Source organism: Protopterus annectens, chromosome 4.part0, assembly GCF_019279795.1.
Source record: "Protopterus annectens isolate FY-2018-M chromosome 4.part0, PAN1.0, whole genome shotgun sequence".
Classification (NCBI taxonomy): Eukaryota; Metazoa; Chordata; order Ceratodontiformes; family Protopteridae; genus Protopterus; species Protopterus annectens.
This window is the reverse complement of record NC_056733.1, coordinates 1,988,420,947-1,988,436,362: the sequence shown is the minus strand read 5'-3', so window position 1 is coordinate 1,988,436,362 and position 15,416 is coordinate 1,988,420,947. Positions and strand designations below refer to the sequence as shown.

Below are 15,416 nucleotides of genomic sequence, written 5' to 3'. Positions count from 1 at the left end.
GAAAAAAATGTAACAGTGCACTCTACTGACCAAGTAAAGCATGTTGTGACCCTTTGATGTTACAACTCGGAGTCAGTAAGACTAGAGTGAGGCATCCTGCCTATTGTTTTAAGGCCAGAGATAATGGCCAGAATTTGCATGCATAAATATCCTTTATTGCTCTGGTTTCTGCCCAGAGGTGAAGAATGCAAATGTAGTTTCTGTTAGCCTGGGAACCCAGGGAAGTGTGAAGAATGATGTAATGTGAACCAGGAATGTGATTTTAAAAACAGAATAAGAGAGCATTAAGCATTTTTGTCTTGACCATCCAACTCACCAGCACTGTCTTGCTCTATATATACGTTTATCTTAGACTTGTGTTTTCTCTTAGAAATAGCTAGAAACTAGAAAGATTAGACTAGGTATTCTTCTGTGATGTCAGAACTGTACTACTGAATTATTTTAAGTATTTCTATGTGATCTCTGAACTCTTGACTAGCACTGTGTAGTAAACGTACTGTCTTGTGTTTTGACTATTTGTTATTAAATATTTTTAAACCCTTTCAACTGTGGTTGTTTTTGTAGAGATAACAATCTCTTTAGAGTAGTTGCATGCCTTTGGTAAAATTGTACAAAGCCACTTCAATAGCTTTATCCCTGGGCTATACTACCAATTGGATAACAATATTGCACAGTAATAATTGGACACCCTTTTAAAGGCCTTTGAGTAGCTGATAAATATTAGTGGGTGGTGACAGCTGGTACTACCGTATAGTCTGGGAAAAAGGGTCACAGCTGGAGAACCTGTGCCAGCCTTCCCCAGAAGTGCCTGTGTGGTTGTATAAACTCTTCTCAAAGTGTGTGTGTGTGTGTGTGTGTGTGTGTGTGAGCTACTTGGGCAGGGACACGAAGCACTGGTTGGACAGACAGGGTGCTGGAGGTTTTAGCTTGCCCACTAGGCTGAGATCTGGACCCTATAGCTGTGCCAGTGGGGAGTCTTATTGGGGACCTGGAGAGCAAGGGAGCGACCAGCCCCGGACTGACTGTGATCTCTGTGTGCTCTTAAGGGAAATTGCACTTTACTGTGTGTACTTGTTATCCCTTCCTCCTATATGAGACGCCCCTCAATGGTGTTAGTGGTGAGGATTGAGGCTCCTCGATTTCTGGGCCAGGGCACGGGCATAACAATACACACACATACTCCAGGTGCACAGATGACCCATTTTCAACAAGAAAAGAGGCAGTGCAGTCAGGAATGATTCTCTTTCATCATAAGTTATAACTATGCTGACATAGACGCATCATTTCAACCTGGGCAAAGGAATCTAGTTAGAAATGACACTGCTTTAGAGCACCTCAGTGGTGATGGAGGGAGCCAAAAAAGTGGTTGTTTTAGTGTAAAGAGAAGTGGTTTAAGCAACAATATCCAAGGTTCAGCACAGTAGGAAGTGAAGAAGTGGTAAGCATGTTCCAGTGTGTAAACAGACTACAAACTCCATGCCAGTGAACAAAAGACTGTGAAGCTCTACTGAATGTCCCCTGCACAAAGCTAAAACTTTCCACAGGATGGTAAGAAGTAATCCCTATATGGAAAAATTTGAAAACACACACATTATATATGCATGAATGGGTACATGTTACATCAACTGCCCTCTCTCCACTGGTAAATGTAGCAAGGACCCCAGACACACTGTTCTCGGCATCAAGGTCAGCAGCCATCCAAGGCCATGTTCTTGAACAATGGCTTCCAGCATCACACAATAACAATTTGTTTCAACTACAGTAAGCACAATTAATAGAGACAAAATATGCACTTTAACATACCAGAGGCAAACTGCTTGCTGCTGTTCTTGTCCTTTTCTGTGTTGACAACTGCACCTGCTCTCATCAGTGGTGGAATAAATGGGGCAATGATGGATGCGTCAAACTTTGTAATGGGAATGCTGGCAGGGAAAGCTGCCTGTTCTATTGCCTCCATTTCCATAGTCAACCAGAAATCATCTACATTAACCTCTGCCGACGTCAAGAAGTCCGGCCATGTAAACTGTTAGAGAAAAACGTGTAAGCCAAATCAGTAAGCCACTGCTGAAAATCAAGAGAGGAATATGAGTATTTACAACGTTACCATCTATTCTTTCAAGTACTAATTCAAAATGGCCCAGTGCAGACAATCCACTTACCATAAAACACTTTGTTGTAAAAACTATACTAACACCAATCAGAATATCTTACAGGTAACAGATCCACAGGCAATATAAATCATGTTTGTAGTATACCATTACCAGAAGTGAACAACTGAAGACAGCTTGGAGACATCCAGGTAAATAGAAAACAGATTCAAATACTCCAAGGCCATTGAGTCTTAGGGCCATTTATGCCTTGACAATACCTTCCCATAGGCCACACCTCTTTCTGCCGGGTAAGGCCAGATCAGTCAATTCCATAGTAAATTTGCGAATACCTATCCAAACATCTAGGCTATGTTTAAAGGACAACAGTGAGTCATGCTGTTTTAAATTCAGAGGAAGCCTATTCTAAAAGTTTATGAGGGTCTGGGTTATAAACCTGACCCTCTACAGTGCTTTTTTAATCCACTGGTGGAGCCACTGGATTTGTGTAGATATAGAAGTTCCAGACCAGAACTGGGTTTCTAAACGCAACCTGGACTAATGGATGGGTAACTGGAAATTCACCCCTGGTCTGGCACCTATGTCTCTGATGGACAGAAGCAGTCAGTAAATCACTCCCTATATAAATCAAATTTTGGGTCACATTTGGGTTTCATGACTAGGCCTATAACGGTCCTATTGGTTGTTATGAAGATGATGAATAAAGAAATTGAGCTTCTAATGTCTCTCAGTAGCTCAGGAACTTTAAGCCTGAGATCTATTTGGTTAGGAACCTTTGTATTTTTCCCCTGTTTACAGATACATCCTGAAGTGGGCATTGTACTGAATAACGGGTCTAATCAATGATGAGAATAAGGAAGTGATTACTCTTTAGACCTTATAATATTCCTTTTGCAATCAACTGTGCTAAATAAAAGATTTCCTGGCAACTAGTGTCAACTAATGGTCAAAAGGGAGGGAATTATGTATACAAGTTCCTAAGTCTCTGACTACATTTTCATTTTGCAGTGTTGTATTGTCCATGTTATATACCAAATGTGATGTTTTAACATTTAGTTTGAGCCCAATTTTAGTATAACAGTTTACTAGGGAATGTTCATATTAGAGGGTTTGGGTGTCAGAAGGTGACTTTACAAGAACTCCCAGTTTGCAGCTGTCTGAAACTTAGCCACAAGCTCTCAAGAGATCTGAGGCATAAAAGCAAAAAAGGAGAGGTGCCAGCACTGAGCTCTGAGGGATACCCACTGGTTACTTTCCAACATTCTGATGAGGCACCTCGGCTATCATTGTGTGGGTTCTCTTTCAGCCAGTTTGCTATCCATCTTATCACACAAGGGTTGATTTTTAAACGCAAACTGTTTCTGTATGATGCTATTATGGGGAAATGGTATTTTTTCCCATATGATGCCAGCATGGGGAATGGTGTCTTCAGTATAATATTGATTCGAATAACTATGATGATCAGGGCTGTGCTATCAGTCTAGATATGGAACAGCTACATTTTTTTAAAAAAAAGTTTTAAACACAAGATAAGTCACAATCTTGTCACCTTACAGAGAGTGTTTCCTGTTTTAACAATGCACAGAGTGGTGTGAAATATCCTGCACACTACACAGCTTTTGAAAGTGCTTATACAATTAAGGAAAGTTTGCTCAACAGAAAATGAAAACCTTTTTCACATTTCGATCTTGGTGTGTTGAACTATACAGCAGATTTCTGACAGTCTGCTAAATTAAAATGCAGTTCTCATACTGCTACCTGGTCAATTCAAATTGCACATCAGCATAAAAAATGTAAACTGTGCAGAAAATAAAAGTCAACTATGCAACAGGTATACTGTGCCTGCTATTAAATGATAAAAACACAAACCTTTTACTGTAGTTATTTATACCATTCTCAGAGATAACGCTGAGCAAATTAACTCCTGGTTGTAAGTAAGGGTGAAGACAAGTGTACGCTTTAAGTGACAGTTTGCTAGTACTTGAAAGGAATACAGAGAAAAAAAAAAGTATAAAGACATGACAAAATTAAAGTGGTTGAAAAGAAGTAACAGGAAAAAACAGGACAAGTATCAGAGAAACTTTTTTTTAAGCAAACTGGTGAGAGAGAAAAAAAAAAGTATAACTACTAGTGAACCAAAAGACCTGATCCAAAAGCAATGCAACTTAGCTCTGTCAGCACCTATGGTCTTTGGTGAACACATCTGTATTAAGGTCGGCACATTACCACCACAGCTGTTACTACAACCCACACATATACAATATATGCCTAGAATAGTAAAGACCACCACCTGTTCTTAATCAATCAGATTACCTGTATTACAGTCAGCAGCATACTTCTACAGCCAGTAGCATAACCAACGTGTATACAGGACTACCTTTATTACAGTCAGCACATTACCACTAAAGGTATTACTACAACCCACACATACCAAGACTATCTGCATTAGAGTTAAGAGTATTACCAGTACAGGTACTAGTACAACCTAAATATCTATTAGATTACCTTCTTTCACAGTCAGTATATTACCACTACAGCTATTATCAAAACCCACTCTATAACTGTCTGCACATTACAACTACCACCATAACCCACATGTACATAACATTATCTGTATTAACAGTTAAAACACTGCCATTATGACTGCTAGTATGAACCACACATGCATAATATTTATATTAGAGTTACAATAGTGCCACTACAGCTATTAAAACTATCCGCACTCACATAACATTATCTGTATTCGAGTTACCATATTGCCACTACAGCCAGTCCTATAATCCACACATACATAGTATTACCATTACAGCCAATCCTATAACCCACACATACTCAGAATTAGCACTACAGCTAGTACTACAACCCACACATAAGCAGAATTATCTGTTCTACAGTCAATACCACTACTGCTCTCACTATAACCAACACATACACAAGATTACCTGCATTACAGTAAGCACAATACTGCTGCAGGCATTACCAGTATTACTATAACCAACACACACACACACGCACACACACACACACGCACACACACACACACGCACACACACACACACACACACACACACACACGCACACACACACACACACACGCACACACGCACACACACACGCACACACACACACACACACACGCACACACACGCACACACACACGCACACACACACACGCACACACACACACACACACACACACACACACACACACACACGCACACACACACGCATACATATTACTTGTATTACACTCAGCACATCATCATTTCCGGTATTACTATAACCAACACGCACACACATTACCTGTATTACAGTCAGCACATCATCATTACTGGTATTACTATAACCGACCAGTTAAAGGAGACCCGACTGAATAATTCAAAAGCAAATCACCAAAAGAATTCAGTCGGAGGCAGAAAACTGCAACCACACAAGGGTTATTATAATATATTAACGCCAACTGTATCTCAATAAAAACGCTTTTGTCGGAGAATACTCTCTGACTTCCTCAGATAATACAAATGTGACTCCTGAAAACCATTTAAATACTAGTCACATGAATTACAAAATAGACTAATTGATAGTATTTATATGGTTTTCAGGAGTCACATTTAGACAGTATTCTCAGACGAAAACGTTTTTATTGAGATACAGTTGGCGTTAATATATTATAATAAACCTTGTGTGGTTGTGGCTTTCTGCCTCCGACTGAATTATTTTGGTGAATTACTATAACCAACATGCACCCACATTACCTGTATTACAGTTAGCACATCATCATTGCCGGTATTACTATAACCAACACGCACACACATTACCTGTATTACAGTCAGCACATCATCATTACCGGTATTACTATAACCAACATGTACACACATTACCTGTATGACAGTCAGCACATCATCATTACCGGTATTACTATAACCAACATGCACACACATTACCTGTATTACAGTCAGCACACTACTATTACTAATATTAGTGTAACCCAGATATACACAATAGTACCTGTATTACAGCTAGCACATTACCACTACAAGTATCACTGTACCCCCCCACACACACACCCACATCACAGCCAGAAGAACATCATTGTTACAGCAAGTACTATAATCCACAAATACACAAAACTGCTTGTTCTACAGTCAGCACATCACTATTACAGGCATTACTATAACCCACACATACAAAGTAAACAGATGCAGACTTATGGGACTGGATTCCTACCTACAGTAACAACATAGCTGCTGGAGAATATAATATCTATGAAACGTACAAGGTGGCATGGGACACTGCACAGCAAAAGACAGTACATAAAATACAAAGAAACTTCCACAGGATACCAGAAAAAAACAGAGAAAAAGTAAACTAACAGATAAAGCACACACTTAAATGTTAACTGAATTCTGCTTTCAAAAAAGACTGCAAGGAAAAATAGGGTAAGAAAAGGCTTCATATACCATGTAAGTAAGTTCACAGCAGACTAAATCTGAAACCTCAGTGAGTGGCAACATTTTGTATAGAGGTGCCAGGTCCTTAGGCTTAATCGGTCAGTGGTCTGGGTGTACAAGTAAAAACCTGTTGTATGTTTTAGGTGAAATGTAACAATGAGCTTTGGTCCACTGTACATTTAGCATGTGACACTGATTTTCTTACTGGTGCAAACTCACAGTGTTATACAAGCATTTAAAAATTTGCTTTCATTCCCTTTACTGAACATGAGCAATATACTGATATTTGATTTCTAGTCGGAAAACTGCGATACAGAAATTGTAAGTGCAGTAAATGAGCATGATTCCACTAGATTCAGACACACAACAATTTATTAGTTATGTGCATATTTATTTATTTGCATTTGTTAACCAGGGACTCAACCAAGAGCATTAGCAGCTTAAGTGGTTTGCTCAGAGTCACAAAGTAACAAATGGAGGCTGAGGTAATCGACCCTGGACTACAGTTAGTAGTTAGCTCACAGCCTTAATTCTCCACACTCACTCACAAGCATACGCAGCCTTTGTAGAAGTTATGATTGCACCCAAAAGAGTAAATTTATTCTGTACTTTTTAACCATCATCATAAATGTTTTCCACAAAAAATGTATGGGAAGCAAAAAAGTAAATATTTTCAAAAATATCGAAAACAAAGGTATAACCTAAAAATCTGAGTGGTTTGCCTTGCAGGAGTTGAAAGTGTCAGAAATGGTTACAAAAGAAGCACATATGCATGAAAATATTGTTACTGGCATAGAGCAACTTATCTATGCATTATAAAATCATTCAATGGTGGGAAATACGCTGAAACATCAGAAGATTGACTGAAGGTGATGTGGATGTCCATCCATCCACAACCCAATTTTCCCATTTTTGCAAATGGGGTTGGGATGTCACTTCAACAGTGACAATCATCTACAGCCAAGGTTTATACCGCTGGTTGGCTAGCCCTGCCATGGTTTATCTTCTAAACTGTACACGCACACCCACAACCAATTTAGTGTCCAATCCACGCTGTGGCATGTGGAAGGAAACCAGAGCGGCTGAAAAAAACCCATGTGGATGCACAGAGGACAAGCAAACTCCAACACAGAAGGCAACTCAGTTGGGAAATGAACTAGAGAAACTCTTGCTGCACCACTGTGTCGTGATGTGGATGTATTATACAGAGCAGGGAATGATGACAGAGAAACAGTAAGTGACCAGACTGTGCAAAAAAGCAGCATTACTAACTTATTACAGCCTCCATAAAATTCATATATCAACATCCAACATCCCAAGCTAACCAGTTATGCTGGAATTAAAAGAGGGTAGCCATAAATAACATGTTTAAATCCACCTGTAAAAACCTGGAGTGGAATTCATAGTTGTGCTTAGACATGGTGGGAATTTGAGCTGGCTAAACCTAAGTGCAGCTAAAGTGCAATTTAGAGATATCAAGTATGCTAAGGCACAGTTGTATGAAGCATTCTAAGATAGTAGTAGTGAGTCTATATGGCCCATGGACTGGAGAGATACATGGCCTTCCTATAACTGTGGATCCCAAGCTATGTATGTAGCCCTCACTATACTTGGATGGGGACCTTCCAGAGAATAAATGGGGACATAATGGGTACCTCACAGGCTTCTGCTTTGGGGATACTTCAGCAGTGCTTTGAGATAATATTGGCGCTTATGGACCAGTACATCTATTTTCCAGTGTGAACCACAGGACTGATCCAGTACTATGCATGGTTTAATGGGATGGCATGCCTTCTAGAGGTGCTTGGTGTGATGGACTGCACCAAAGATGCTACTAGGGCCCTATATGGACCATAGGGGAAGAAAGTACAGTTGTGTACACTTACCATAAATGATGGTCGAGTGTATTCACTGCTGCAGCCATTACATTTGGGTAATCTGCTGGCAGGTTGCCCTCAGTCGGCCTGATTAACAAAGTCTTGGGCCCTGCGTCTGTTGCTGTCCCTTCTTCCATGAAGTCAGGCCATCAGGGGTATAAAACATGCAGCCAACGCCATTACATCAGTTTTTCTTGCCCCAGATGTCAGGTGCCCCACAAATGGGGAGCAAAAAAAAAAAAAAAATATATATATATATATATATATATATATATATATATATATATTTATATATATAAAATTTAAAACACAAAAAATATACCTCCAAACAAAAGCAAATACACCAAAAAGGCTTTTAAGCACAGGAAAAGAAAGTAGAGGTATAGTAAGAGAAAAACAGGGGGCTGGAGGGTGGGTAACCAGGACTGCAACAGTGAATACACTCGAACATCTACATTTATGGTAAGTGTACACAACTGTGCTATGTTCTTCGTGTTTCACTGTTGCAGTCATTACATTTGGGTAGATTCCCAAAGCTATGGTTGGGAGGATGGGTTTATACAGCATTAGGAACAGTTATAAGGCCTTGCAGGACAGCAGTGGCAAAGCCAGCTCTGGATTTAGAGAAGAAAGGTAAATGGTAATGTTTGGTGAATGTATGAACTGAGCTCCAGGTAGCAACTTCTAGAATGTCTCTGATAGGAACACCTCTGAGAAAGGCTGTAGAAGTAGATGTAGCCCTGGTGGAATGACATCTGATCCCCTAGGGGATAGTTTTACCATGGTGCATATAGCAGAAACTAATACAATGGCTTATCCATTTGGAAATAGTATGCTTTGAAATAGCCTTTCCCTCTGCCCCAGCAGCAAATGCCACCAGTAATTCAAATTTTCTTAGAGATTTTGTCCTGTTTAAGTAAAATCTAAGTTGTCTGTTTACATTCAATGAATGCAGAATTCGCTCCCCCTTGTTCTGCGGATTGGGATAGAAAGTTGGCAAATGAATGGTCTGATTAATAGCCACACTGGATACCACCTTAGGCATGAAAAATGAATTGGTCTTGAGAGACACCCTGTCCGCATGAAAAATAATGAAAGGTTCCACTGCCATAAGAGCCTGTAATTCAGAAATCCTTCTAGCTGAAGTGACTGCTAAAAGGAAAGCTGTCTTCCAGGAGAGAAATTTTAGGTCTGCTGTAGCAGCTGGCTCAAAAGGAGGGAGAGTGAATTTTTCCAATACAAAACTGAGGTCCCAGGCAGGGGTTGCAGCTCTCCTGGGAGGTCTTATGTTTTTGGCCCCTCTGAGACACTGCTTTAGCAGAGGATGAGAGAAGTTTTGTGTTGTAATGAGCTGAAATGGCAGAAGCATGGATTTTTATGGAAGAAAAGGACAGGCCCTTGTGAAGCATCTCAGTTAAGCATTGCAAAATCTGAGGAACATTGGGCACTGCTGTTCTTATTCCTTGTGATTGGTTCCAGGCACATAATCTCTTCCATTGTCAGCATAAGATTTTCTAGTACTAGGCCTTCTCGCCTCCAAAATGACATCCATCACAGATTTGCTGAGGGATGCTAACGGGTGAATTTAGGTGATTAGCCATGCTGCAAGATTCAAAGTTTGGAGCTGAGTATTCAGAATTTGGATGTTCTACTGTGACAGTAAGTAAGGTGTCTGAGGCAGGTGCCACTGTGGAAGGTGTGACACATTGTGCAGGAGTGGGTACCAGTGTTGGCGATGCCAGTCTGGAGCAATCAGAATCATTTTTGGTTTGTCCTGTCTGACTTTTAGTAGAACTTTGGAGAGCAGAGGCAGACGGGGAAAAGCATAGACTGATAGGTTTTTCCAGCTGAATGATAGAGCATCCACTTTTCAAGCTTTTTTGTGATGAGTTCTTGTGCAGAATTTGTCCATCTGATAGATCACCCGAGAACTATGTCTGGACTCCCCCCATTTGCATGTCAACATGTTGAAAATCCGTGGTTCCAGTTTCCATTCGTGTGGGTCCATGAGATTTCTGCTTAGTTCGTCTGCCAGAGTATTCAGCTTTCCTGGCAGGAATTGAGCTTGTAGTTGTATTTGGTAGGTCAAGGCCATGTTCCACAATGTCATGGCTAGTCTGCAGAGGGGGTAGGAATGTGTACCCCCACTGCTTGTTTATGTACCACATAACTGTGGCGTTGCCTGTCTTTATCATTAATTGTCCTGGATGAAGGCAGTCCTTGAAGGCTGTCAGTACATTCTGTACAGCTAGCTTCTCTTTCTGATTGATATGAAGGTGCATTTGATTTGGGCTCCATTTGCCCTGAATGCACTTCCCAACCAGATGAGCCCCCCCAAGCATAGTCTGATGCATCTGTAGTTAGGGTTTGGGCAGCATGGGTAGAGTGAATGGCAGTCCCTTGTTTTGGTGGCAGGCCTCTGCCCACCATAGGAACTCTAGCTGCAGGCAAGGAATAATAGGAATAACTGCTTCCAGGCTGTGACAATGTTGACTCCATAAACTTTTTAAGTACCACTGAAGTTTCCTCATATGCAGTCTTGCATATGGAATTAAAAGAATGCAGGAGGCCATGAACCCCAAGGCTTGCAGAATTTGTCTTGCAAATAGCAGGGTTTTTGTGGCCACCTGTTTGAAGTAAGTCACCAACTGAATTTGCTTTTTTGGCGTAAGGTAAGCCATCTGGGCAGTTGTACTCAAGCTTGCACCCAGGAATGTAATTTTTTGAGAGGGTACCAGTTGTGATTTCTTTTCGTTTATGGTGTACCCTGGACAAGTTAGGACCCTTTTTATAAACGCCAGATGCTTTAGAAGAATGTCCTTGTTTTCTGCCTGAATTAGACAATCGTCCAGGTATGGATATATTTGAATATTTATTTGCCTGCAAAATGCAATTACTGGAGCCAGGCACTTTGTGAAAACCCTGGGCACAGTAGATAAGCCAAAGGGCAGTGCAGAGAACTGGTAATGCAAATAGCCTGCTTTGAAGCGGAGGTATCTTCTGCAAGATTCCCCGATTAGGATATGCAGGTAAGCCTCTTTTAAGTCTAGAGTTACCAACCAGGCATCTTTGCCTAGCATAGAAAGTAACTGTTGAAGAGTCAGCATCTTATATTTTGGAATGTCCAGAAATGTGTTTAGAGTAGATAAGTCCAAAATTGGACGCCATGATTTTCTGGGTACCAGGAAAAGTCTTGAATAGAAACCTTGCCCCTTTTCCTATTATGGTACTGACTGAATAGGCCCCATGTTAATGAGGGACAAAACTTGTTTCTGGGCCTCTGCCCACTGATTTGGGGGCAGGTCTGGCCATCCATTTGGGATTGGCAACGTGCGGAAATGAAATCTGTACCCCTGGGATACTATATTTAAAACCCATTTGTCCTGGGTTATAAGTTGCCAGTTTCTTGCATGAAGTGCCAGTTTTCCCCCCAAAGAGGTGGCTAAAAGGTAAGTGCTTGGTGAGTGTAGAGGGAAGTCATTGAGACGGTTTACCATAGAGAGGTGCCTTGTGTCCAGATTTGGAGGTGGAGCCACCCCACTGTTTTGTTCTAAAAGTCCCTTCTGACTGAAACCTGGAGCCTTTGGAATTGTCCAGATTTGACTGGAGTGGCTCTCGAAGGAACTGGAAAGGACCAGTTCTTAGTAGGTCAGTGCCTACTAAATCTTGAAGGTTGCACTTGTAAGAAATCTTTCATAGTTTGCATAGATTTAGCTTTATCTTCCATCTTTTTTAAAACGTCTTCAGCCTTATTACCAAAGAGACAGTCCTGTTGTAAAGGAGCATCCAACAATTTTGCTTTAACATGATCAGGCAGATTGCTCTTTGAGCCAAGCATGCCTTCTGAGCACAGACCCAGTTACAGCAGCCCTGCAAGAGGCCTCCAAAGAATCAAAACCACACTGCAAATGATGTTTTCCAAGTTGTTCAGCTGAATGCAATAAATCCTGTAAATCTTTACTTTCCACACAGTCAGAAATTAACATCATTTCCTGTTTAAACAGTCCCATAATATGCTGTTGATATTTAAGCATATGAAATTGACAGTTTAAAGCCCTGATTGCCAAGGCTGCAGAAGTGTAAACCTTCTTACCCCATCTATCCAGCGCCCTTGAATCTCAGTCAGAAGAGGTAGGATTTTAACCAGTAGAGGCCTTAATGCCTATGGGACCCTGAGAAATGGTTTCAGGATCAGCAATAGGATTTTTGAAAAGGAATTTGTGGGAGTCAGGAACCCTGTAGTATCTGTCTGGATTACATGGAGCCAGAGGCAGAGAATCAGGAGCCACACTAGATTCTGAAAAAACATCATCAACAATGTCTAGAACAGGAGGTATAGCCAAAGGCCTACGCTGAGGAAGAAGAAGAAAATCCCCAAGTCTCTTTTTAGATTCAGAGAAATCCTGACTTTCCCAGTGGAAATGTTCCCCTAAGGTATGTAAAGTTTACCCAAAAGAAAATTCCTCAGGGGGAGAAGCAGAAGGAATGTAATCTTCTGCATCAGAGTCCTCATAAGTAGGTATAGGCAAATCCTGTTCATTAGAAGAGTCAGAAGAAATAGAATCCTGTTCAGAAGATTCATAATCAATGTCTTGCCTAGGCCTCTTAGAAGGAGGGGGTTGGCTACCCCTGATCAGAGTAATTAAATCTTCAGCCATTTTGATAATTTGTTTTTTAGGCATAGGGGGCTGCACATGTGGCCCAGGCGTCGTTTTTTTAGACATAAATTTAGATTTTGGCCTTAGTTTTGAAGATGGCGTTGGTCTAATATACAAATCTGTAGGCCTGAAAACACCCTCAGAAGCCGGTGCCTGCACAGCAGCTCCGGACCCATCTAAGGTAGAGGCATCCATGGGTTCCATAATTGAAACATCTCGTGGCATACCGGAGTCCAAATGGGTCTCAGTAGAGGCCTGCGAATCAGAAGAAGTGGGTATCAGGGGCTGCAAAAGTGGCTCACTGAGTACCAGCGAACTGGCTTAGGAGAAGCGTCGTCGTCAGTTTTGGACCTCGACGGTCTGTCTCTGTCTTTTTCTTTGCATTTTTTTTTTAGGTATTCCGGTAGTCGGATTGCTAACCAACAATCTTTTTTGGATAATTAAATCGTGAACCTAAATATTTAGAAGCAAAAATATACCGTTTAATAGTGCGTTGATTAAATTTAGCACAAAACCGGCAGCAAGGTACATTGTGGTCAGGGCCTAGGCAAGGAATACAGTACAAATGAAAATCCTTATGAGGTATTTGCTTCCCATAAGTAATGCAATTATTAACTTTTACTAACATCGGTAAGGCACAAAGAAAAAGTTTCCCCAATGGGGTACTTAGCTTTTAGTTGAAGACTTCGGTTTTGAAACTCGAAAACAAAAATTTCAGGAGTCGGACGACCGGCACTTGCGAACTGCTTCTGCTTCGGGCACCGCGCGGCAAGAAAGACTGATGTAATGGCGTCGGCTGCATGTTTTATATCTCTGACGACCTGACGTCATGGAAGGAGGGACAGCAACCGACACAGGACCCAAGACTTTGTTAATCAGGCCAACTGAGGGCAACCTGCCAGCAGATTACCCAAATGTAATGACTGCAACAGTGAAACACGAAGAACATCTGTACTATGTTCTTTGTGCTTCACTGTTGCAGTCTTCACCTGTGGGAGGATTTCTAAAGCTGAGCAGAGGGGGTGGAAGGATTAGCGACCTAGGCATGGGTCAGCATGCCCTGCAAAGGCAAATCCTGACCTAGCCTTAGAGAAACGAGGTAGGTGGTAATGCTTTGTAAAGGTATGGACAGAGGTCCAGGTGGCAGCTTCCAAGATGTCCCTGGTGGGAACTCCTCTGTGGAATGCTGTGGAAGTGGAGGCTGCCCTAGTAGAATGGGTACGAACAAACTTAGGGGGAGGTTTCCCATGTAGTCTGTAGCAGAAATGGATACAGTGTGATATCCATTTGGAAATGATTTGCTTGGAAATGGGCTTCCCCTCTGTCCCTGGGGCAAAGCTGACAAGAAGCTGGTCTGTTAGTACAGTCCAGGTAGTATTCTGAGCTGTCTGTACACATCTAGTAAGTGCAAAATTATTTCCCTCTTGTTTTGAGGGTTAGGAAAGAAGATAGGTAGATGTATGGTCTGGTTGAGGATCACATCAGATACCACCTTGAACATAAAGGAGAGGTTAGTCCTCAGGGAGACGCTGCCTGCATGGAAAATGATGAAGGGCTCAACTGCCATGAGTGCCTGAAGTTCTGAAACTCTTCTGGCTGAGGTGATAGTAGGAAAGCAGTCTTCCAGGAGAGGTATCTCAATTCTGCTGAAGCAGCAGGTTCGAATGGTGGTAAGGTTAGTTGTTCTAAAACATAATTCAGGTACCAGGCTGGCGTGGATGGCCTTCTGGGAGGTCTGATATTAGAAGCCCTTCTGAGGAATTGTTTAATTAAAGGATGCGAGAAGAGGGGCTTGTCTGCATCGAAATGAGCTGAGATGGGTGAGGCATGGATTTTAATAGAAGAGAAGGAGAGGCCACTATTGAGTAACTCGGCTAGGTAGTCCATGATAACAGGGATGGAAGGTATTGAGATACTGCTCCCTCTGGACTGGCTCCAGGAACAGAATCCTTTCCATTTCCCTGCTTAAGACTTTCTGGTGCTGGGCCTTCTAGCCTCTGTGATAATGTCTAGAACCTGTTTGCTTTTAAAGTATTAGCTATGCTGACAGTTTGAGAGTCTGCAAGTCTGGGTGCAGCATTTCCCCCCAACCTGGGTCAAGTGGTCTGAGATCAGGGGAAGCTGCCTTGGAGGCTGCAATGTCAGCCTGCGCAGTAAGGGGTACCAATGCTGTCTGGGTCAATCTGGAGTAATGAGGTTGGCCTTTGGTCTCTCTTCCCTTATTTTGATCAGTACCTTGGGAATAAGAGGCAGAGGAGGGAATGCGTACACAAAGAGTGAGTTACAGGGGACTCTTCCCTTATTTTGATCAGTACCTTGGGA

General features: G+C 41.6%; 1 protein-coding gene across 2 annotated transcripts in view; it reads right to left on the bottom strand.

Moving 5' to 3' along the window:
• The window catches only part of HMGXB3 (HMG-box containing 3), a 1,387,103-nt gene that overhangs the window by 59,871 nt on the left and 1,311,816 nt on the right, over positions 1 to 15,416 (bottom strand). For both annotated transcript variants that reach the window (XM_044069603.1, XM_044069602.1), the window contains exon 16: positions 1,804 to 2,023. In XM_044069603.1, the coding sequence (XP_043925538.1) occupies positions 1,804 to 2,023 (220 nt within the window). The remainder of the gene's footprint in view (positions 1 to 1,803; positions 2,024 to 15,416) is intronic.